At 38.3% G+C, this 26,834-nt stretch overlaps 1 protein-coding gene across 1 annotated transcript in view; it reads right to left on the reverse strand.

The window, feature by feature from the left end:
* The window catches only part of LOC150091108 (uncharacterized), a 233,263-nt gene that overhangs the window by 95,710 nt on the left and 110,719 nt on the right, over nucleotides 1-26,834 (reverse strand). Inside the window, exon 6 of the mRNA XM_090381926.1 lies at nucleotides 11,905-12,107. Within this exon, the coding sequence (XP_090238052.1) occupies nucleotides 11,905-12,107 (203 nt within the window). The remainder of the gene's footprint in view (nucleotides 1-11,904; nucleotides 12,108-26,834) is intronic.

Raw genomic sequence — 26,834 nt, forward strand, 5'->3', positions numbered from 1 at the left:
CTCAGACACAGCATGGTTTTGTTAAGGGGAAGTCTTGCCTGATCAACTTGATTGGATACTATGATGCAGTCACAAAAGAACTGGATGCAGGGAATAACTTTGATATTATATACTTGGATCTTAGAAAGGCTTTTGATACTGTTGCACATGGAAGACTGCTACACAAATTGGAGCAGTGTGACATTGGAGGCAAATTGCTGCTATGGATAAAGGGGTGGTTGAGGGGGAGAAGACAGAGAGTGGTAATCAATGGACACTGCTCATCGTGGACTGATGTTATTAGTGGAGTCCCTCAGGACTCAGTGTTGGGTCCATTATTGTTTTCTGTATTTATAAATGATATTGATGATGGTATATCAAGCTTAATGTCTAAGTTTGCAGATGATACAAAGGTTGGCAGGGTTGTCAAGGACACTACTGACATTATGCTGCTGTAACAGGATCTGGAAAGATTGAGCAGATGGGCTGAGAGGTGGCAAATGAAGTTTAACATTGACAAATGTAAAGTACTACACATGGGAAACAGCAACCCCAGAGCAACGTATCAACTCTGTGGTACTACACTGACAGTGGTAGAGAATGAAAGGGACTTGGGGGTGGTTGTGCAGGCAGATATGAAGTTCTCTGAGCAGTGCAGACGGGCTGCAAGAGTAGCTCATGGAGTATTGTCAATGATATACAAGAATTTTTCCAGCAGGGATAAGGAGGTGATTATTCCATTGTATAAGGCAATGGTCAGGCCACACCTAGAGTACTGTATACAGGTCTGGAGGCCTCATTTCAACAAGGATGTAGAGCTGCTGGAATGAGTACAGAGAAGGGCAACAAGATTAGTGAATGGAACAAAGGGGTGCTCTTACGAAGAAAGGCTTAAGTTTTGCAAATTACAGTGTCTGGAGACTAGGCACCAGCGAGGTGATCTGATAGAGGTGTATAAAGCCTTGAATGGTTTAAGCATGCTCAATGCTGATGGGATTCTTCCTCTAGCTCAGAAAAATCACCTGAGAGGGCATAAATTCAAATTGAGGAAAGACAGATGTAGGATAGACGTGCGGAAATTTGCCTTTATCCAGCGGGTGATTGGTTGGTGGAACAGACTTCCATCCCTTGTGGTGGAGGTTGATAGCCTAAATAAGTTTAAGGCTCAGCTGGACAGGTATTTTGAACGAACAGAGGGGTGAAGTGGAAGTGGTTTTTTTTTTTTTTTTTTGGCTGATGCTGAATAAGCTTGCTTTCTTGCATCAAATGCCTCTACTAATGCTAATGCTAATATGTAAGTACAGCTTAGCATACAGTCAGTCCTCGTATAACACGATAGTTGTGTTCCTAGAAACCCTTGTGCAATGCAAAATCGTGCAATATAAACAACAGGCCCTATGGGAAAAATAGGGTTAGGTGCCAACCACCCAAGATTGAACACACATTTTTAACCTAAACATTACCAAACACAATAAATAATCATAATAAAATACTTACGTAAGTATTTTATTACGACTATTACGTAATAAAATATTGCTAATGCTTTTGCTTCTATCGTAAGCAAACTTGTTTTTTGTTTGATTTTCTATCCAAGCAGATGACAGCCATTCCATCTCTTCCAATTCTTTGTGTCTTAATCTAATGGATTTTAATTACACTTTGAGTTGTTCCTGCTATGAAAGTTTTTATTTTCTCTGCATTCTTTGCAATTCTCAGCGTTGCCTCATTTAGGCCTGTAGTACGTGCAATATCACATGGTCTTTCATTTCGCTCAAAGCATTTCACAATTTCATATTTTTTCTCAATCGACAGAGGCAGACTGGCCATATGCCTAACCGGGGAAACCCCGGTGGGCCGGAGGCCAGTGTGATTTTGGCCATAAACCATAGTATGAGGCCACTATAAATTTTCCCGGGTAAGAATTTTTGACCCAGACCGCCTCTGTTTATCGATATTGCTTTTCTTTTTCTCTCTGAATCTGCAGTGTCTTCACCAGAATGTTTCCTTTTCACACCTTTTAAGTATTTTACTCATTTTTAGGGAATAAAGCACAATTACAAAACATGGAGGCACGATTGATAGCAATTGAATAAACAACACCGTAAAGGCAGAGATACACTATTAACACCTCACATTTTACTAAAGCACATTTGTAGGGGTTACTACCATAAAACAATAAAAACAATTTCCAGTTGCATTCCTGCTAGTGGAATATGTTATAAACTTGGTAGTAAACTCGATCTAATTGCATTGCAATAATACTGATAGCTGGAATTGTGTGGGTTTTTATGTTATTATGGTGAAATGTGTTTCCCTTTCACTGATATAAAAAACAAATAAAATTTCAGAATCTTGTCTTCATTCCTATCGTGTTGCGTTCGGTTGGGGTGATTCCATGTTCGACTGCCATTTCTTGTAAACACAAAGGCGAATCGGGCATAAGCGAATTCGGTTCGTGTTATATACGATATCGTTCCCCTATTTATAAATCATGTATGATCGAATTCGTGTAGTGTAAACACGTGTTATACAAGGACTAACTGTATATACTTGGATTTCGGGAGAGCTTTTGGTACTGTTACACATGAAAGACTACTTTAGAAACTGGAGCAGTATGGCATTAAGACAAAGTTGCTACGGTGGATAAAAGGATGGTTGAGTGGGAAAAGCAGATCAATGAGCAGTAATCAATGGACAGTGCTCGTCATGGACTAATGTTATTAATGGAGTCCGCCAGGGTTCGGTGTTGGGCCTATTGTTGTTTTGTATAGTTATCAATGATATTGATGAAGGTATATCAGACTTAATGTCAAAGTTTGTAGATGATACAAAGGCTGACAGGGTTGTTAATGACAGTACACTACTCCAACAGGATTTAGAAAAGTTGGGAAGATGGGCTGAGAAATGGAAACTGAAGTTTAACATTGGTAAGTGCAAAAGTACTGCATATGGGTAGCAGTAACCCCAAAGAAATGTACCAACTATGTGGTACTACATTCCAGGTAGTGGTGAACGAAAAAGACCTGGGAGTAATTGTGCAGTCGGACATGAAGTTTTCTCAGCAGTGCAGACAGGCTGCCAGAGCAGGTCATGGTGTCTTGTCAATGATATACAGGAATTTTGCTAGTAGGGATAAGGAGGTAATTATCCCCTTGTATAAGGCAATGGTCAGAGAGAAAGGCAACAAGACTAGCGAGGGGAATAAATGGGTGCTCTTACCAAGAAAAGCTTAAACTCCGCAAATTTCAGCATCGGGAGACTAGGCACCTGCAAGGTAATCCCACTGAGATGTATAAAGCTTTGAATGGTTTGAGTAGGCTCAATGCTGGTAGGATTCTTCCTCTTACTCGGATTACAAACCTGAGGAGGCATAAACCCAAATTGAGGAAAGACAGTTGTAAAATAGATGTGTTGAAATTTGCTTTTATCCAGTGGGTAGTAGACTTTTGGAACAAACTTCCATCTGTCATTTTGGAAGTTGACAGCTTAAATAAATTCAAGGTAGAACTGGACAAACTTTTGGAGTGATGGATGGGTGAAATGGGAAGGACTGTTTTTTTTTTGGCTGGTGCTGTATAATCTTGCTTCCTTGCAACATATGCCTCTGCTAATGCTAAGCAAATGAAAGCTTGAATGATTTTATAATCATATGAATCACTCAAACATTATATAGCATAATCGAAATAATCAAATAATTTGCAATAATTATTTTTAAATAATAAATAATAATATTTAAACAATAAAAATTCAATCAATTTAAGAAATAAAAATCTAATGCACCTGAAATATCATGCACTACATACACTGGCTAACTTGTTTAAAATTTATTTTTATTTTGTATGTCATCCTTTATAGCCTGGTTCATTTTTGGTTCGTTATTAAAATCACTTTAATTCACATAACACAAACGTAGAGAGCCTCAAGGATAAAATTACAAATTCTCATAAACTAAAATCATAGAAAAAGGTAAGTAACAAAAGAAAAGTTGATAGTGTTTGGCATAGTTTCAACTTTAACCTGTGAGTGACTGGAAAATCATTAAAAAACACTATGGCTATCAAAATTTTATGCCCAATTAAAATGTAAACTTATTAGTTGGTAGGTGACTATTACCTAGGATAATACAGTGGATTCTGGTTATTTGGGCCATCAGTTAATTGGAGCAGCCATTTATTTGGGACAAATCGTAAAGAATAGAACCCAATCGAGAAAATAGTCAGGGTTTACTTCATTTAATTGGGACAACATGCCGTTTAATCGGTCCAGGAGACTGCAGCACTGGAGATTACCCTACAATTGTCCCTGACCGAACCATGAGGTTCGGTCGATTTCTGGTGGTCACAACCATAAAAACAATTAGAAGTCATCTGTTTATTGAGCTTTTCTGTTAGTGCAATCTGGCCTAAATGGATAGTAAACTTGATCTTACTGAATTTGCGATAATACCAACAGCTGGAATTCTGTGGGTTATTATGGTGAAATGTGTTTACACTTCCATGAAATCTTCAACCATATAAAAAAATTAATTTTCAGAATCTTCTCTTCATTCCTATTTTTAAAGCTTCGTAACTTGTTACTCCGTTCTCACTTGCACATATCGTGTTACTTGCAATTTGTGTGTGCTGTGTTCATTGTTATTGATTGCTTATCTTTTTACTGTTTTAAATTTTAACCCCCACCCACAAATGTCAGTTAACAGAAATGGCAACTAGTTAGTATGTACATATTAATTATTCCGATTATCACGTATATTCTTCAGATTTTCACGTATCATTTAATTTTTTAATTGGTAAGGTAATAAAGGATAAATTTGTGCTTAATAAATCTTTACTTTTATAGCCTGTGGATAATATTCCTCCTATTTTCGCTAATTAGAATCGCTGTTTAATACAATTAAAATTCAATTCACAAATGTGACCACAATGACCGGCACTTACTACACATCGTATAGTGAACGATACTTTACTATGGTGAGTCCATCGTAACGTGATTTGATTGTACAGTAACCCAATTGTAAAGTGGAGGTCCACTGTATTTTTAACTATTTACATGAAACTTCACATAACTGGGGCAGCCGCTTAATCGGGCCAAAATGCACTAGTCCCGATGTGTCCCAAATAACCAGAATCTATTGTACCAGTTGCCTACTGGAGCAAAGTGGAGAAACTGGTATTTAATTCTAAGGTCAAATCTCTGTCACCTTTCATCTGCTATCATGCAGTATGAGTGATGTTTTTTGAGGGGCATCATGGCAAGATCCAATATTCGGATCTCGCCATGATGCCCCTCAAAAGATCCATAAATTCTGATCTATTTTAAGTTAACAGCTCTAAAATGTTTTATGCAGGGTGAATGCTAAATAGTCTGCTGGACCAAACCTATTAGTACTACATGATTACCAACAGGTCTTTTTTGTTCTCCACTGCCCTGATCATCGTACCACACAGTTGGTATGTTATTCTGGGATAATTCTTATAAGAAGCATCCAGATCAGCTAGTAAATAATATCATTTGCCTCAACTCTAATAACTAGTGACTGGAAAGAAACTGAGCAGTATTCATTCAAGAACCAATTATATTCTTGATGTGTATGCCAGATCCAAAAATTTAATTCATACAACGCATAGTATTAGTATTAATAGAGGCAAACAATGCAAAAGATGAAGCTTATACATCATCAGAAAGGGGAAAAAAAAAATCCCATTTTCTGTCCTTCCATGAATTTATTCAAATTATCCACTTCCACAACAATGGATGGAAGCTTGTTCCAGCAATCTACCACCTGCTGACTGAAGGCAAACTTCTGCATATCTATTCTGAAACCAACCTTTTTCATTTATGCCCCCTTGTGTACATAGTCTTAGCAAGAGCAAGAATCTCACCAGTGCTGAGTTTTCTCAAGCTATTCAAGCTTTAAACACCTCAATCAGATCATCTCGTAGGTGCCTAGTCTTAAAATGATGCAATTTGCAAACTGAAGCCACTCTTGATAAGATCACCAATCTCATTGCCCTTCTCTGTATCCATTCCAGCAGCTGTGCATACTTCCTAACTAAAATGAGGCCTCTAGATCTGTATTCATGATGTGGCCTGACCACTGCCTGTTTGTCTTGCAATGGGATAATCACCACCTTGTCTCTGCTAGCAAAATTCCTGTATGTCACTAACAAAACCCCAAGAGATGTCATGGTAGCCTATCTACACTGTTCAGAGAATTTCATATCAGACTGCACAATTACCCCACATTGTTTTCATTTTTTACTGCCCTGAGTGTAGTACCACACAGTTGATTACTCTGGAATTATTGCTACCTATATGCAATACCTTGAATTTGTCAATGTTAAGCTTCAATTGCCATTTCTCAGCCCATCTACCCAATATTTCTAGATTTTGTTACAGCAGCACACGTGAAACAAAATCCATTAAAATTAGGAAAAATCTAGATGATCTAGAAAAATATACACCCCCCAATGTAATTTTTAACAACAGCATCAGGAAAAAAAAAAAATTTCTCACATCATTTGTCCATCTCTCCAATAGTTTGTCTAGAACTTATTGAAACTATCCACTTCCACGACAACAGATGGAAGTTTGTTGCAACAATCAACTAACCTGTGAGCTGAAGGCACATCTAGCCTGCAACCATCCTCCTCAATTTGAATTCATTCTCCCACATGTGTGTAGTTTGAGTGAGAAGAATGAAAACAGCAATGGACTTGCTCAATCCATTCAAAGCCTTAAACAACTCATATCAGATCATGTAGCAGGTGCCTCGTTTCCAAGCAATTTTCAGAACTGTAGCCTTTCTTGTAAGAGTAAACTTTTGTTCTCCTTACTAATCTCATTGCACTACTCTTCCACTCTGACAGATACACATTCTTCCTAAAATAAAGCTTCCAGACCTGTAAGCAATATTCAAAACATTGCCTAACCATTTCCTTATATAATGGGATAATTGTCTCCTTGTCCCTGCTGGCAAAATTATCACTCACAAAACCCCATGAACTGTCCTGGCTGCACTTTTTTATTACCCACTACCCTGAGTGTGGCAACACATGGAAAAGTTCAACTTTAATTACCACTTCTTAGCCCATCTGCTTAATTTGTGTTGCTGTTTGTTTGTTTGTATGGGAGCTTTACGGTGCAAGGGCAACATGGTCATAATGCACCTATGGTAAAATTCAGTGCTTTTTTTTTTTTTTTTTTTTTTTTATCAATATGGAATGTGGTTAAAGTTTAGAGTGTGTGACAGATTTGTATCTGTTTGAGGAAAGTAAAGATTTTGTTCACGTATGGTGTATCTGCTAGATGAGCTATACTCTGTGTTTGTTGGTCACTGTTTTAAATGGGGCAATTAATAAGTACAGGAACTCCCAAATGACTTATGTAATACTCTACTTACACAAATTCGACTTGATGTAATTTTTTCCGGCCAATGAAAATTTTAAAAAATCATGGAAACATATTTTGCATCCCGTAGCAATAAATGGAGGTATCATGAAAATATCGTAATGTGAACCCGATAATTTTTTTTTTTTTTTTTTTGGTAATTCACTCCAAGACCTCAGAAGTGGAAATTTTCGCTATATAACTAAGCTATTTATTTCTCTCTAAAAGGTCATTTTTATAATGGAAATATAATGGAATTAGGTCTCACTGCTTCAACAGTGAATACTATTTTAAGGGATAGTGTGTATAAAAGAACATTTTCAAGGATCAACGTATTTCACACCGGGGCCAGACCGCCCCAACAGTGATCACGAAACAGCGTTCAGCGCAATGCTTATTATTATTAATAATAATAAGCATCGCGCTGGTTTCCAAAGCATTAAAGTATGTGGTGAAGTCACCAGTGCTGATTCTGCAGCTGCAGAGAAATTTTGTAATGTGTTGGAAAAAACCCCTTCTAAACCAGCCCTCAACTTCCACAGTGGGTGCGATTATCAGCTGGAGAGTTAATTCTGGCAATAATGCTTGAAAGGTAAAAATTGCTGACGTTATGCCTGTCTCCTCTCTCCTTTTGTAATTTTATAATTTTGAAATTTTTGTAATTTTGTACACTTTTGTAATTTTTCCTGATCATGAGATAAAAAAAACTGAATAATTCTATTTACATGTTCGTCAAACATTACTTTTTTTCCTTCTATCAAATTCAGCGCACATAGTTGCGAGTGCGGAATTTCCCTAAATGCTTATTTAGGGAAATTCCGACACGTGAAATCCGACTTGTGTAGCGTTCCGCGGAATGCAACCCTTATGTAAGTCTGGGAGTTCCTGTATATGCTGGACTGTAAGATGAGTGTTGCAGTTTGTGCATTGCGGTGGGTCAGTGGCTGCAAGCAGATAAAGATATGTCAGGTGCTTGTGGCCCATCTGTAATCGGGCTAATATGACTTCTTCATGTTGTTCTCGTGTATACTAGATTTCTATGGTTTTAGATCATTTTTTATACCAAGTAGCTTACTACTGGCTTGACTTGGCCAGATGTGTTGCCATTGTTCGAGACTGTTTTCTTATAATGTGTTTGTAATCAGATGCAGGTGCAGTAAAGGATTGGTCGATAGGATTGGTAGCAGTTTTGGCAGCTAGGTCTGCCTGTTCGTTTCCATAAATTCCACCATGACCAGGGATCCAATAAAAGAGAACTTGTTTCTTCTGGTTTAACTTAGAGTATTCCAGATCTATTTAAGAAAGTGGTTATCATTTTTTGTATTGTGTTGTATAGAATGGATAGCACTAATGGAGTCAATATATACTGTGCAATAATGGCTGTTAGGAGTATGTAATTTAAGGCTATGCAGATAACGAGTTCTGCAATATAGCTGCTACATTCAGTGAGAAGTTTCTTGGATAAGGCAATGTTAGAAAATAATGCAGCTGCACCAACATGACTGTCAGTTTTAGACCCATCTGTGTAGATTGCTGTACTGGCTATGCTGGGTTCTCAGTGTGGCATGTATTTGTAGTATGTTCTGTTTGGACATGGTGTGTTTTCCCTAGGCTGTGAATGAAAGATCAGACAGTGGTATATGATACGTCCAAGGTGGGACGTGTCATATACCATGTATGAGAGACAATATGCTGTATCTTACTAAGATCAATTTGCCAGTCAGCCTGTAGTGAGCAAAGATATACTGGTTGGTGGGTTTATAGATGGGAAAGCTCTATAAAGGTTTTCCCATTTAGGAGAGAAAGGTCCATTCCAAGTAGGGTAATTTGGAAGCCCATTGAGTTGGTTTTTTTTTTTTTTGCTTCTGTGGCCATAATGCACCTCCCAAGGTTTTTGCAGTACTTTGATCCAAGCCCGAGGCGGGATTCGAACCCGCGACCTTTGGGTTGCCAGGCAGGCACTTTACACACCTGGCTAGCCCGGTCAGCACCCTTTGAGTTGTGCTGCATAATTAAATAAAAGCATTTGTCTGCATAGCTGCAAGGGTGTTTGCATTGCAGTAGAATACACCAATCAATTTTGTTGCAGTAGAATACAATTACTGATATAAGCAACACTGCCAACCTTCGTTTCATCTGCAAACTTAGATATTAAACCTGATGTGCCTTCATCAATCATTAATAAATATAGAAACAACAATGGGCACAATATGAACCCTGGGGAACTCCACTAATAAGTCCTAGAAAGGCAGTGCTCATTGAAAACCATTCTCTGTCTTCTCCTGCTCAACCATTGCTGAAACTTGCCCTTAATGTTATACTGCGCCAAACTGTACAGCGGTGTTTTATATGCAACAGTATGAAAGGATTTCTGAAATCTAAGTATATAATGCAAAAATTATTTTTTGCATCCAGTTCCTTTGTTACTGTATCATAGGATCTAATCAGATTGGTCAGACAAGTTGATTTTCTCTTAACAAACCCATGCTACAACTGCAGCAGAGCTGCATTCTTTACTATATAGTCATGTACTTCTTTAACCAGTGATTCATTATTTTCCCTAGAACAGAAGACAAAATAACATGTCTCTAATTACTCATGCCACTCTTTGATCCCCTCCTCTTTGTGAAATGCACATACAATCGACCATCTCCAGTCCATAAGGCCCTTCCAATTACAAATGAAGTATGCTTACCTTTTCTGCTGTCTCCTTTAATATAACTGGATAGATCCCAACGACACTGGCGCCTTTTTTACATTTATCTTCAACAATATTTCTTTCACTTTCATTCCAGTTATCACAGAATCATTTAGCTCCCTGATAGAATTTGATATACTTCTAGCATGGCCATGACTAACCCACTTCTTTATTTAATTGTAGTGACTTAAAAACTGCATCTAGTTTATATCTATTGTAGGTTTCTTATCCCTGATAACACTTCCCTGCATTTGGAAAAAAAAATTATTCATTGATGTTTTCTCATGAAAAGGTAGTGTCTGAACCATTTTCTAATGCCAATTTCAAAAATGACTTCCTTTTGTTTCCATCAACATCAGGTTTCTTCAAACATCACAAAAAAAAAAAAAAAAAATTTGATCTCTCAGAAATATTTATTAATTTTGTGTAGAATCTGTGCATTGTAATTATAACAAAATGCTACCTTTACCAGACTTTTATATTTAAATGTTGAAAACACTATTAAAAAGTCCACTAAACACATGCTTCTCATTTTAAAAACTGATCTACTTTGATTTTCTTGCAGATCCTTAACTTTAAAGTCCCTCTTCAGCATTCAACAATAGTCAGCCAATAGATGAAATATGTTGATATTTCATCTCCTTCGGTACCTCATCTGCATGTCTTTAATGCTCTGGTTTAACTTCTCACCCTGTTCTTCACTAACACTTCCTAGCTTTTCTGGGAAGTAGTTGATGTGGGAGTGCAAAAAATATACCTTGACACTCGTGTTGTACACACTCTGTACTCTACATCTTCCTCGCTGTTCCAACCTAGGGTTGGGTCAAGTGAATCAACCTTCCATCTTTTTCCATCTTCCTGATCCAGATAGCCTCCAGAAGCTGATCCAGAAGCCTCCTAAAGAGTTACCAATAAGTTTGGTCCGGTGTACTAACCAGCGGCCAGTCCGCAAACACCGTTTTAGAGCTGTACCCTTGAAATGTAAGGAATATTGGATCTCGCCACGATGTTCATCATAACCTCAAAAGTCATCAATCATACTGCATGATGGAAGAGATGGGGAAGTGTTAACTGGAACTTAGCTGTGGAGACTAAACATGGGTTCCACCACTTCAAGCCTCCAATAAGCAAAGTGTTGGTATTGCACCGGTTGATGAGAGTCATCTACCACCTAGTACTATCTGGTAACATAGAGGGGCGGCATTGCTCCATGTGGTGTGGGTGCCACACGTTGAACCCTGCTTACATTTTGTGGTCACCCACCATGTACTTGTGCATGGAGGTTATACCCAGGATTACTAACAGTCCCACCATCGTGAAGGTGCAAGCAGAGGATTTTGCTGTTACAGACTGTCCGGACTTCGCCGAAATAGGATCCACTTAACTTGAGTGTCACCCGAATATCAGTTCCATCAGCGTTTTAGACTCCCAGGTAGCAAGTACAGCTTGTCTGGCATATCTGAGAGAATGTCTGTGACAACCTCAAGAAGTTAAGCCATATCTTATGGCTTAGCTTCTTGTCAAACTAAGTATTACTTATTTTTAATCCATTCCACAGGAACAGATCCACCATCCTTTTAAATCTCTTCTAAATATTTAAATTTTAAAAACTAATATGCAACAAGTGAAATACATTAAGAAGAGAAGAAATACTAGTACACTGCAAGCAAAATCAACATTTTCCAGAAAAGGTTTAAAAAAAAAAAAAAAAAAATCTGGACCCCAGTTGGTTATGGTGTAACAAACAATGAAGCAACTGCTACTGGATTAAAATGTATACTAATTCATTATGTAATTGACAATAAAAATACATTTTATTCATAAATAAAAAATTTTACCATGTATTTCTTGAATGTTGACTTTTGCTCCATGTTTTAGTAAAACTCTTACTACATCATGATTAGCCCGGCTCACTGCTAATACAAGAGGAGTACGATCAGATGCATCTAAGATATCAATTTTTGCTCCAAACTGAAGTAAAACCTTGACTATAGATACATATCCTCTACTTGCTGCAATATGCAATGCTGAAGACTTGTCACTACAATAATATCGATACAGATTTATTTAACAACACAAGTCATGTTCAGTAATAAAAAATCCAAAACACTTAAAGAAAATATTCAATTTGTAAAAAAAAATATCAGTAAATACAGCCATTCCCCAGCTTACATAATACTCGACTTATGGAAATTTGATTTTATGTAAGTTTTTGCCAGCTGGTGCAAACTTAAAATAATTGTGGAAATGTATTTTGCATCCTGTAGGAATAAATGGAAGTATTGTGAAAATATTGTAATGTGAACCCAATAACACGTTTTTTTTTTTTTTTTGGTAATTCATTCCAAGACCTCGGATGATGAAATTTTCGTATACAGGGTGTATTTAAATTGGTGTCAAATATTCTAGGGGAGTATTCCCATCAACCAAACGTTAAAAAAAAGTTCATATAAACATGGGTCTAGAAACGCTTAGTTTCTGAGGTGAAAGGAATTTTGTTTAACAATATCAAACAATTAATAGGCAATCCACCTGAACAAGTAATGCAGCAATTAAACAAGAAAAGGTTTAACAGAAACAAACAAAAACAAAGTAATCACAATGAAGCAGGAGAAAAACATCAAATTGTTTTCCTCCTGCTTCGTTGGATCCTCTCAGCCTGCGTTCCATGCTTTGTTGTACTCTGTTGGGTTAAAATCTGGTGATCGAGTAGGCCATTCAATGGATCCCCCATGACCAATCGAACTTTGAGTAAAATGGCCATCCAAATGCTGACTAACTCTCCGACTAAAATGAGCTGGGGTGCCATCAGGCATGAACCACATTTGTCAGACGACATCCAGAGGTACATTGTCCATTAAATGGTGCAATTCATTTTCAAGAAACTACAGATAAATGTCTCCTGTCAGACCCAAAGGTAAAAAATAGGGTCCTATCAAATGATCATGCACTATTCCAGCCGAAGCATTTAGACTGAACTTACGTTGATGTTTGTCCTGTCGCGCTGCATGAGGATTGTCATCACTCCAGATGTGGTTGTTCTGGTAGTTTAAAATCCTCCATCACGTGTAAAACCAGCCTCATCAGCGAACAAGATAAAGGCCAAGAAATTCAGGACCACAGCATACTTTTTTTAATGCGTTGGCTCAATGTTCTTCGTGGCAGAAAGTCTGCCTCAGTAAGTCCTTGCACCCGTTGAAGGTGATAGGGGTACAGGTTTTCATGGAGAATATTCCAAATAGTCGTATGACTAACTCCTTACCTTACTGCAATTCTTCTTGTACTATCTGATGGATTTTCGTCCACATTACAAAGAGCTCGTTCCTCAAGGTCAACATTTCATACTTCTCTTGGTATTCCAGTGTCAAAAGATCTTCTCTCAAATGAGCTCGTCTCTCGCAAACGTTGACGGATTCGTGTGAATGTTCTTGGACAGGGTAAATGCCTGTCGGGGTACCTTTCTGAATAAAGTTCATGAGATTTTAATGCATTCCCATTTGCAAGACCATAAGTGTACTGCATCTCTGCCAATTTCACTCACTGAATGCATTTGCTTTACGATTTCTTTAATCCAAAGTAATCTGCAGTATCTTCCACAACCAACTAACGTTTGTAAACAACAAAGCAAAAGCCAATCAGCAAAACAACACTACTACCTGTTGCAGATATCTTTTCCGCTGAGCGGTGGAGTCTCTTCTAGTATCATGTTTACATGACTTGACAGAAGTATCAAGGCATGTAGAGAAGAAACTAAGCATTTCTAGACCCATGGTTTATACGAATTTTTTTTTATGTTTGGTTGATGGGCATACACCCCTAGAATATTTGACACCAATTTAAATACACCCTGTATAACTAAACTATGTATCTCTCTCTAAAAGGTCATTGTTATAATGGAAATTGCACTACACTTTCATCGTTATCACATGTTCCATTATAAGAATCAATTTTGAATGCCTTTGTGATAATTTTCTAAAACATTTCTGGAGGTCACTACCATAAAACAATAAAACAATTTGCTCTTTCCAGTTTAATTGGCCTTTCTGTTAGCGCAATCTATTATAAACAGGTAGTAATCTCGATCTTATTATATTTGTGATAATACCGATACCTGGAATTGTGTGGGTTTTTACATTACGGTATTATGGTGAAATGAGTTCCCCTTCACTGAAATCTTCAATCATACAAAAAACAAATTTTCAGAATCTTCTCATTTCAATAGTGAAGGGAAAGGGGCCAACGAAATTAAATTAAATAGATATCAAAGTGATTAATTAAGCAGTAAGAAGCAGGGCAAAGTTTGTCATCTACTGAATGGAATTAGGTCTCACTGCTTCAACAGTGAATACTATTTTAAGGGTTAGTGCACGTATAAAAGAACATGTTAAAAGATCAACGCATTTAAGATCAACAATGATCACAAAACAGCATTCAGGTTTTTTTTTTTTTTTTTCTTTTGGTAGTTGATGGCGCATCAGCTTCTGTGGCCATAATGCACCTCCCAAGGTTTTTGCAGTACTTTGATCCAAGCCCGAGGCGGGATTCAAACCCGCGACCTTTGGGTTGCCAGGCAGGCACTTTACCCATACGGCTAGCCCGGTCGGCAGCATTCAGGTGCTATATCGAAGATGGAAAAGCTATTAATAATATGGATGGAAAATCAGATTCAGAAGCAAGTGCCCCTGAGTCTAATGGTTGTTCAAGCAAAAGCAAGGAGTATTTATGAAGATATAAAGGATAAGTACGGCAAACCCCTAGCCAAGTTTGTGGCAAGCAATGGGTGATTTAAGAGGTTCAAGCATTGCGCTGGTTTCCAAAATATTAAAGTATGCGGTGAAGTCGTCAGGTCAAATCAACCAGAAAACACACGCAATTTACAGACAAAGTAAATATATAGGTAGATGTAATCATTTACAGGAGATCCTAATATCATAATTTGAGTTTTTTTTTGGTGAAGTCTGCAGAGCAGATTCTGCAGCTGCAGAGAAATTTTGTGATGTGTTGGAAAAACCCCCTTCTAAATCTCCACAGCCCTCAACTTCCACAGCGTCGTGCTTAGCAGCTGGAGAGTTAATTCTGGCAATGATACTCGAAAGGTAAAACTTGCTGACGTTATTCCTGGCTCCTCTCGCTTTTTGTAATTTTATAATTTTGAAAATTTTGTACACTTCTGTAATTTTTCTTGTGCATGAGACAAAAAAAAATTTAATAAATAATTCTATTTACATGTTCGTCGAACATTTCTTTTTTGTTTCAATCAAATTCAGCATGTATAGTTGCGAGTGCTGCATAAGCATTTAGGGAAATTCCGACTTACGTAGAGTTCTACGGAATGCAACCCTTATGTAAGTTGGGGAGTGGCTGTATGCTAAAAGGATAATGAAATAGGACAACTACCTAACATTAAGTTGGGCCATTATGGGCTCATGAATAGCTTGTACATGTGGCATAGATGTCACAAGGTCCCTAAAAATTTCAAGTCTTCCATGGAAATATATTTGTATTCCATACTGCCGTAGTATGTGGAACAGTCGTTGAGACAAGTAGACTATATTATAACTGTTCCACACTGGAGGGGAGTAAATCAACATTTCCAACAATATGTTTAACTTCGTGCCACAGATGTCAGATGGGATTTGAGCAAAGAGAATTTCATCATTTGTGCTGTTGTGACTATCCCGTGGATCTGCATGAGCTACTGCAGTGATTCCCACCCCACTCATCTACTGTTGGTTTCACACCACGTTTTGTGTAAGGTTTGACATTCAGCTCCTTGTCTACTACTCCCGATACACTTGCATAATAGTTCAGAACAGCCTGCTAGGCGCTTTTCTTTGGAGATAGGCATACCTTACAGTGTAAGGCTTACACCAATTGCGCCTCACTGAAAGTCCAACATATTGTGGCCTCTTTCCATTCTCTTCACATGTAACAATCGAGCCATCTGTACACATTAGCATTAGCAGAGGCATATGATACAAGAAAGCAAGCTTATGCAGCATCAGCCATAAAAAAAAAAAAACACACTTCCATTTCACCCCCTCCGTTCATTCGAAATACCTGTCCAGCTGAGCCTTAAATTTATTTAGGCTATCAACTTCCACAACAAGGGATGGAAATTTGTTCCACCAACCAACTACCCGCTGGTGAAAGGCAAATTTCCGCACATCCCTCCTACATCTGTCTTTCCTCAATCTGAATTTATGCCCTCTCAGGTGATTATTCTGAGCAAGAGGAAGAATCCCATCGGCATTGAGCATGCTCAAATCATTCTAGGCTTTATACACTTCTATCAGATCACCTCACCGGTGCCTAGTCTCCAGACACTGTAATTTGCAAAACTTAAGCCTTTCTTCGTAAGAGTAACCCTTTGTTCCATTCACTAATCCTGTTGCCCTTCTCTGTACCCATTCCAGCAGCTCTACATCCTTCTTGAAATTAAGCCTCCAGACCTGTATACAGTACTCAAGGTGTTTATATCACTTCAAGACTAAATGCAAAAGATTTTTTCTTTTTTTTTTTTTTATACCTATTCATGTTTCAGAGTGAATATATTTCATCACACAGCTTTCACTTATTTCTATTCGGACAGCTGGATATTTCTCTCTAGTAATTTAGATACTGTGTTTTCTTTTTCCTTTATTACTATTTATTTACATATTTGATAAAAATATTATTTTTGGATGATCTCTTCAATCATTGCACAAGTACATGTTAGAGAACTAAAAGAATATGTGAAATAAAATAATGCAAGCAGTTAGATATAAATTATAAGTTTATAAGTAACTAATAGGTGTGTTTGTATAAACTGGTTTCAAATAAACAGTAACAAAAAATAATTTAATTTCCAGTTTGCAAGTAATATTTTTTTTGCACACAGTACACATTTTTTTGATATAGGACTGCAAAAATACAAAATAAAATATTCACTCGGGATCAAAAGTTAGCAATGTTCAAATTTCATGCACTTCACAACATACCAAATTTGAAATAAAATTTAAAAAAAATTTGAAAATGCACACACATACTTTTTTTTTTTTTTTTTTTTTAAACTACTTATACACATAATTAGAAATATGTCCATAACGATTTCTAAACTGGAAAATGGAAGAGATTAACAGTTTCATCTTTATGCCTATAACATTATTTAAAATTTTTAGCAGAATTAATTTTTTTTTTCAAGTGTGTAAAAATCAAAGCCTCATCATTTTTTAATTTATTTTTAATAAAAACTATAAAATTACATATAACAAGTATTATAACTTATCAGGAAAAGAATTAAATATTGGTTTACTCCAAGCAGCATTCAAAAACCCCATAAATGAAAAAGAAAGCTAAGACATGTCAGGTCGTGCACTACTATGTTTGTTACTATGAATGCTATAACTTCAGGGTTAATGGCCTTCTTCCAATAAGTGGAAATCTTACCCATAATTTTGCTGATAACAGTTCTCTGCATTTCACCTTCTAGTTCGCCAAACCCCGTTCTGCATAAAAGTTACAACTTATCAAATATACACCACTAGTTCTTTAAATGCTAATATACAGATGATACTACACTCAGGAGGAGATAAACTTTAATCTAGTCCTGTGTCGTGGTGTTGGCAATTTGAACTCTGGTGGGTTGGTGGCTCCCAATAACCTACTGAGACTAATGATCACCTTATATTTCAAAAAAATGTGTGCTGCACCAATGCTCAACTTAACTGACAGTCAGATCCATAAGATCATACATCTTTACTGGGAATAGCTCTGACTTTAGCCTTTTATAGCTGAAGCTCACCACAAAAACTACTTCCATAACATTTAAATAAAAATTGTATGTCTGCCAGGGGCAAAGGTTGATGACGTTGTAGAGCAGATATCATCTTTTAAGGGCACAAAAGGTGATATAGTTGTACACGTTGGCACATGCTATCAAGAGTAGGAGACCGGCAGAATTGCTTAACAAGTACAGGTCACTGTTGAAAAAAAGCCGTGAAATAGGGTTGAATTTGAAAGTGTCTGCAATTCTGCCCAGACACAATAGGAGGGAGTATATGATGAGAGCTTTGTCGATCAATTCGGCCCTGGAAAGATTGTGCAAGGCTCAAGGGGTAGAATTTTTTTCAGCCTGGACTGTACTTGTTAACAGGAGAGATTGTTTCTACAGGGATGGGATACACTTAAATAGAAAGGGTGCAAGAATATTTGCTGATGCTATCGAGGCAGTGTTAGCTGGGTCGGAAAACTCCTAGCTTGGGGGGAGACAAAGACTAATAGATTAACAGTAGCCACTGGCAGAGGTGAAAGAGATTCTTGCACTGCTTCTATTGGAATGAGCAGAAGCCTGAAAAGCAAGATGCAGGATATTTCAGAGACTGCTGGGAGTCATTGCGGTACAAATAAACACATGGGTTGTGTTAGGGTAGCTAAGAATAGAAATAGGTGCATGTATACTTGCGTGTACACCAATACTAGGAGTTTAGTAAATAAATTTGATGAATTTGAGGTATTGCTCAAAACATCAAAGGCAGATATTGTTGGGATATCAGAGACATGGTGTCACACAGATATAAGGAAAACAGAACTGAAATTTGGGGAGTACAACGTCTACAGAAAGGATAGACTGGATAGGAAGGGAGGAGGGGTTATGCTATTAGTTAAGAAATACATAAAATCCAAGGAAGTGAAGCCAGTGGACATCCTGGATAGTGCAGTGTCGAGTCAGTTTGGTGTGACATTAGCATTGGGAGATCAAAATTGAGAGTAGGAGTGTGCTATAGGCCTAATGACTCTGATGAGTATAATAAGAAACTGTACAGGGAAATAGAGTGGGCCAGTAAATCAGAGAGTCTTATAATGGGAGATTTTAATTTCCCAGATATTGACTAGAATTTGGCGGCTGGTCACTCACACACTAGCAGGGCTTTTGCGGATTTATTGGACGATTGTTTTCTACATCAGCATGTTCAGGAGGCAACTAGACGGAGGAATACTCTTGATTTGATTATCAGCAGTGATTCTTCATGCATTAAGAATCTGCAGATAAATGAACCACTAGGTGGCAGTGATCACAGTGTCCTGAAGTGGGATTTACTCAAAGAGGTAACTACCATTAGGGGTAAAGGGAATGGTTATTGCTTCCGTAAAGGCGACTACGATGGACTGAGACAGTATTTAAATTCTATACAGTGGGACCAACTGATGATGTTACCAACAGCAAATTCAAAATGGGAAGCATTCAAAGAACTTATCTTGGAAGCTACTAGGCTTTACATACCAACTAAGAAATATTGTTCAAGGTTTAGGCCAAAATGGATGTCAGATGAACTAATGAGGCATATGGCAGAGAAGAAAAATGCATGGGATACTTACAAATTAACACATGACACAGAAGCCTATGATAGATACAAGTTGATATGCAACCAAGTTACAAAGGAGGTTAGGCAGGTGAAGGCAGATTACGAGAAATCCTTGGCAAGGGATGCAAAGAAAAACAGCAAAGAGTTCTTTACTTATGTAAACTCTAGAAGGAAAGGGATGAATCAGATTGGTCCACTTGATACTGATGGGTCAAGTGTTGATGATCCTGCTCAGGTGGCTAACAAACTAAATGAATATTTTGCATCGACATTCACACATGAGGAGTTATTCAGCGAGGGGAATGCCAGAGGTGTATTCAACTCTAGCAGTAAGTTACAGAATCTTGAAATAACTGGGAGTAAAGTGGAGGAGAAACTGTTGAAGATAAACACAAGAAAGGCACCCGGGGTGGATGGGATCTATCCAGTTATATTAAAGGAGGCAGCAAAGGAAGTAAGCAAACCCTTAGCCATAATTATGAGAGCTTCCTTGGACTCAGGGGAGGTACCCATAGACTGGAAATGTGCAAATGTGACCCCAATTCACAAAGGAGGATCAAAGGCTGACACAAGTAATTATAGACCTGTGAGCTTGACTTCTGTTCCAGGAAAATTAATGGAGGCACTGGTTAAAGACGCACTGCAGGATCATTTAGACAAGACTTCAGTTATAGCTCGGACACAGCATGGTTTTGTTAAGGGGAAGTCTTGCCTGACCAATTTGATTGGATACTATGATGCAGTCACAAAGGAACTGGATGCAGGGAATAACTTTGATATTATATACTTGGATCTTAGAAAGGCTTTTGATACTGTTGCACATGGAAGACTGCTACACAAATTGGAGCAGTGTGACATTGGAGGCAAATTGCTGCTATGGATAAAGGGGTGGTTGAGAGGGAGAAGACAGAGAGTGGTAATCAATGGACACTGCTCGTTGTGGACTAATGTTATTAGTGGAGTCCCTCAGGGCTCAGTGTTGGGTCCATTATTGTTTTCTGTATTTATAAATGATATTGATGATGGTATATTAAGCTTAATGTCGAAGTTTGCAGACGATACAAAGGCAGGCAGGGTTGTCAAGGACACTACTGACACAATGCTGCTTCAACAGGATCTGGAAAGGTTGAGCAGATGGGCTAAGAGGTGGCAAATGAAGTTTAACATTGACAAATGTAAAGTACTACACATGGGAAACAGCAACCCCAGAGCAACGTATCAACTCTGTGGTACTACACTGACAGTGGTAGAGGATGAAAGGGACCTGGGGGGTGGTTGTGCAGGCAGATATGAAGTTCTCTGAGCAGTGCAGACGGGCTGCAAGAGTAGCTCATGGTGTATTGTCAATGATATATAGGAATTTTTCTAGCGGGATAAGGAGGTGATTATTCCCTTGTATAAGGCAATGGTCAGGCCACACCTAGAGTACTGTATACAGGTCTGGAGGCCTCATTTCAAGAAGGATGTAGAGCTGCTGGAACGAGTACAGAGAAGGGCAACAAGATTAGTGAATGGAACAAAGGGGTGCTCTTACGAAGAAAGGCTTAAGTTTTGCAAATTACAGTGTCTGGAGACTAGGCACCAGCGAGGTGATCTGATAGAGGTGTATAAAGCCTTGAATGGTTTGAGCATACTCAATGCTGATGGGATTCTTCCTCTCGCTCAGAATAATCACCTGAGAGGGCATAAATTCAAATTGAGGACAGACAGATGTAAGATAGACGTGCGGAAATTTGCCTTTAGCCAGCGGGTGGTTGGTTGATGGAACAGACTTCCATCCCTTGTCATGGAAGTTGATAGCCTAAATAAGTTTAAGGCTCAGCTGGACAGGTATTTCGAACGAACAGAGGGGTGAAGGTGGAAGTGGTTTTTTTTTTTTTTGGCTGATGCTGCATAAGCTTGCTTTCTTGCATCAAATGCCTCTACTAATGCTAATGCTAAAATTAAGTTCTCTCTCTCCTATACTCTCTCTACTACTTTTCTTCTAAACAAGTGCTTTTTTTTTTTTTTTTAATGAAAACCCCAAACAATAGGTATTAGAAAGTACAGTACTTAGTACCATGAATGGACTGAAGGTTGAGAAGATACTGGTTGATATTAGACTTGCACTTCTGTAGATTGTAATTTTCAGGAAATAAGTACGTTGGAAGTACGTTTTATTATAAAACGTAAACAGAAGTTGAATGAATAAATGAGAAAGAAGAAAAGTTGGTTCTGTGGGTTTAAAACTGGACAGTAAAAATACATCGACTGGTTGCGGCATGCGTTTGGACTGCTTTTGAAAGAGAGAGAGAGAGATCGGAAATTATAGACGCCAATTCAGAAGAACTGTGCCTGTGGAAGTATCTATAGAAAAGGCATGCAGCAGAAATGGAATGTCTAAGAGACAATGTGAAGAGGCTCTGTTTAGAGATGAGTCATTAATTAGCCTAACGGCACTCTTCTGAATGGAATCCAGAAGTCCAAGAGAGGATTTGGGAGCATTGCATCAGAGGAGGGAAGAATATTCCATGGTAGAACAAATTTGAAATTTATACAGAGTGAACAGCTGTATGGAAGAAAAGTAATGCCAAGAGTGAAAGATAAAGCCAAGTTTATTAGATGCCGAGGAAGTAATATCGAAAATGTGCTTATGCCAACAGAGATTAGAAGTCAGGTTAATCCTTAATAGAGATATAAAAAAACAGTTGGAAAACCATAATATGAAAACTTATTTAGACCTTTATGCCAAACATGATCAAGCCTTTAAAACATAGTGCTTGAGTTTCACCAAACTTTTCCATTGAATTTGTCCACAGATGGGTAACATAAGCCAGCATATCACCAGTGGATCAAAACTGATGGAATCCATACTAGCGATCATTGATCATATGGAAGTTTTTTGGACAGTTTAAGAGTTGGCAGTTAACTGATTTCTTCATTACTTTAGAAAGAGTAGAAGTAAGTGTAATGAGTCAATCATTGGATGGGAGGGATTTCTTAGTTTTTTTTAGAAACTGGCTGGATATGAGCAAATTTCCAAGCAGAAGGGAAAACATCTTTATAATAAGAAAGTGAAAAAAGGTGAAACAGAATAGGAGTAAGTTCAGGAGCACAGATTGTGAGAACAGGTGGAGAAATATCATCAGGACCTGGAACCAATAATTTTGGCAATAGACAAGAATGCTCGACTACTATTTAGACAAGAAGCAAGTTTTGACCAGAAGCATTTGGACAAGAAGCACCCTTAGCCTGATTGAAATCTAGTCTGAACTAATTAATAACTGCTTTACAATTGTTGCAAGCTTTAGAGTAGGCAGAAAATTAAACTGGAGATTTGGATATAAGCCAATTGCGATGTGCAACATTCTTATCTTGAACAGTATTAGGAAAGAAATTTATTAGAAAACCAAGGTTTAGATAAAGGACAAGAGTTTAAGATGGAGTGTGAAAAAAAGGATTTTATCCTTACAAGAATAATTTTCACTGACACGATCTGAGCAAATGTTGACATCAGAAGATTTGAAACACTAATTCAACCAAAGAAAAGAAGAAAACAAATCTTTCAGATTGTCCCAATTTGTATTTTTATAATTCCATACAACACGAGGTTGAGAATGGCCAAGAGAGAAAGGTTCCATTGGAGAAGAGACCATACTAAATTGTGTTCTGAGGTGCCTAGATGACCACTCACCTCAACCGTGTACTTAGACAGGTTGTGAAAAAAAGATCAAGCACATTGGCTGTGGGGTTAGGATTGTCTGGTATTCTGATAGGTAAAAGAACAATCTGTGTAAAATCATTAGTAATTGCAAAAGCTCAGCATCCCGACCAGCTCAGTCCATGTGACTAGAAAGCGGAAGCTAGCTGGAGTTGTGAATGTTAAAATCATCACGGGAAATTATCTCACTGTTAGGAAAGTTTGACAGGAGAGAGCCAACTTTCCAAGATTTGTAAGTAGTAGAGACTAATTGCAAGCAATTAGTAGAGTTGGAAAGTGATCGAGGCAATATGAATTTGACAGAATGTGGTGGAGAGATTTTAAGCCAGACTAGATCGAAAAGAGTAGATTCCAATGTACTGTCTCTGACAGGAAATATCAGAGAGGACATATGCAAAAATAACTCCTTTGATTAGCATTAGCATTAGTAGAGGCATTTGATGCAAGAAAGCAAGCTTATGCAGCATCAGCCAAAAAAAAAAAAAAAACCCACTTCCACTTCACCCCTCTGTTCGTTCAAAATACCTGTCCAGCTGAGCCTTAAACTTATTTAGGCTATCAACCTCCACCACAAGGGATGGCAGTCTGTTCCACCAACCAACCACCCGCTGGCTAAAGGCAAATTTCCGCACGTCTATCCTACATCTGTCTTTCCTCAATTTGAATTTATGCCCTCTCAGGTGATTTTTCTGAGCTAGAGGAAGAATCCCATCAGCATTGAGCATGCTTAAACCATTCAAGGCTTTATACACCTCTATCAGATCACCTCGCTGGTGCCTAGTCTCCAGACACTGTAATTTGCAAAACTTAAGCCTTTCTTCGTAAGAGCACCCCTTTGTTCCATTCACTAATCTTGTTGCCCTTCTCTGTACTCGTTCCAGCAGCTCTACATCCTTCTTGAAATGAGGCCTCCAGACCTGTATACAGTACTCTAGGTGTGGCCTGACCATTGCCTTATACAATGGAATAATCACCTCCTTATCCCTGCTGGAAAAATTCCTGTATATCATTGACAATACTCCATGAGCTACTCTTGCAGCCCGTCTGCACTGCTCAGAGAACTTCATATCTGCCTGCACAATCACCCCCAAGTCCCTTTCATTCTCTACCACTGTCAGTGTAGTACCACAGAGTTGATACGTTGCTCAGGGGTTGCTTTTTCCCATGTGTAGTACTTTACATTTGTCAATGTTAAACTTCATTTGCCACCTCTCAGCCCATCTGCTCAACCTTTCCAGATCCTGTTGCAGCAGCATAGTGTCAGTAGTGTCCTTGACAACCCTGCCAACCTTCGTATGGTCTGCAAACTTGGACATTAAGCTTGATATACCATCATCAATATCATTTATAAATACAGAAAACAATAATGGACCCAACACTGAGCCCTGAGGGACTCCACTAATAACATTAGTCCACGATGAGCAGTGTCCATTGATTACCACTCTCTGTCTTCTCCCTCTCAACCACCCCTTTATCCATAGCAGCAATTTGCCTCCAATGTCACACTGCTCCAATTTGTGTAGCAGTCTTCCATGTGCAACAGTATCAAAAGCCTTTCTAAGATCCAAGTATATAATATCAAAGTTATTCCCTGCATCCAGTTCTTTTGTGACTGCATCATAGTATCCAATCAAGTTGGTCAGGCAAGACTTCCCCTTAACAAAACCATGCTGTGTCTGAGCTATAACTGAAGTCTTGTCTAAATGATCCTGCAGTGCTTCTTTAACCAGTGCCTCCATTAATTTTCCTGGAACAGAAGTTAAGCTCACAGGTCTATAATTACTTGTGTCAGCCTTTGATCCTCCTTTGTGAATTGGGGTCACATTTGCACATTTCCAGTCTATGGGTACCTCCCCTGAGTCCAAGGAAGCTCCCATAATTATGGCTAAGGGTTTGCTTACTTCCTTTGCTGCCTCCTTTAATATAACTGGATAGATCCCATCCACCCCGGGTGCCTTTCTTGTGTTTATCTTCAACAGTTTCTCCTCCACTTTACTCCCAGTTATTTCAAGATTCTGTAGCTTACTGCTAGAGTGGAATACACCTCTGGCATTCCCCTCGCTGAATAACTCCTCATGTGTGAATGTCGATGCAAAATATTCATTTAGTTTGTTAGCTACCTGAGCAGGATCATCAACACTTGACCCATCAATATCAAGTGGACCAATCTGATTCATCCCCTTCCTTCTAGAGTTTACATAAGTAAAGAACTCTTTGCTGTTTTTCTTTGCATCCCTTGCCAAGGATTTCTCGTAATCTGCCTTCGCCTGCCTAACCTCCTTTGTAACTTGGTTGCATATCAACTTGTATCTATCATAGGCTTCTGTGTCATGTGTTAATTTGTAAGTATCCCATGCATTTTTCTTCTCTGCCATATGCCTCATTAGTTCATCTGACATCCATTTTTTGGCCTAAACCTTGAACAATATTTCTTAGTTGGTATGTAAAGCCTAGTAGCTTCCAAGATAAGTTCTTTGAATGCTTCCCATTTTGAATTTGCTTTTGGTAACATCATCAGTTGGTCCCACTGTATAGAATTTAAATACTGTCTCAGTCCATCGTAGTCGCCTTTACGGAAGCAATAACCCTTCCCTTTACCCCTAATGGTAGTTACCTCTTTCAGTAAATCCCACTTCAGCACACTGTGATCACTGCCACCTAGTGGTTCATTTATCTGCAGATTCTTAATGCATGAAGAATCACTGCTGATAATCAAATCAAGAGTATTACTCCCTCTAGTTGCCTCCCGAACATGCTGATGTAGAAAACAATCATCCAATAAATCCACAAAAGCCCTGCTAGTGTGTGAGTAACCAGCCCCCAAATTCCAGTCAATATCTGGGAAATTAAAATCTCCCATTATAAGACTCTCTGATTTACTGGCCCACTCTATTTCCCTGTACAGTTCCTTATTATACTCATCAGAGTCATTAGGCCTATAGCACACTCCTACTCTCAATTTTGATCTCCCAATGCTTATGTCACACGAAACTGACTCAACACTGCACTGTCCAGCGATGTCGACTGGCTTCACTTCCTTGGTTTTTATGTGTTTCTTAACTAATAGCATAACCCCATCCCCCCTTCCTATCCTGTCTATCCTTTCTGTAGACGTTGTACTCCCCAAATTGCATTTCTGCATCCCTTATATCTGTGTGACACCACGTCTCTGATATCCCAACAATATCTGCCTTTGATGTTTTGAGCAATACCTCAAATTCATCAAATTTATTTACTAAACTCCTAGCATTGGTGTACACGCAAGTATACCTGCACCTGTTTCTATTCTTAGCTACCCTAACACAACCCATGTGTTTACTTGTACCGCAATGGCTCCCAGCAGTCTCTGAAATACCATGCATCTTGTTTTTCAGGCTTCTGCTCATTCTAATAGAAGCAGTGCAAGAATCTCTTTCACCTCTGCCAGTGGCTACTGTCAATCTATTGGTCTTTGTCTCCCCCCAAGCTAGCAGTTTTCCGACCCATCTAACACTGGCTCGATAGCCACCTAACCTCCGATCCACCTAACACTGATGCGAAAAGGAATCATACAACTGATAATTCAGACAACTTAGAGGAGCAATAGATGAATCAATTGATAACTGTGATTTTTCAGAAACAGTACAAAGGGTTTAGCAGACTGTAAGTGGAAATGGACATCACTGATATTAAAACAGAGACCACATATATTTGTGAAATAAATGAGGAAGCATTTCAGAGGTTT

The sequence above is a fragment of the Mastigoproctus giganteus genome, chromosome 1 (genome assembly GCF_048544385.1).
Source record: "Mastigoproctus giganteus isolate SK-2022 chromosome 1, ASM4854438v1, whole genome shotgun sequence".
Lineage (NCBI taxonomy): Eukaryota > Metazoa > Arthropoda > Arachnida > Uropygi > Thelyphonidae > Mastigoproctus > Mastigoproctus giganteus.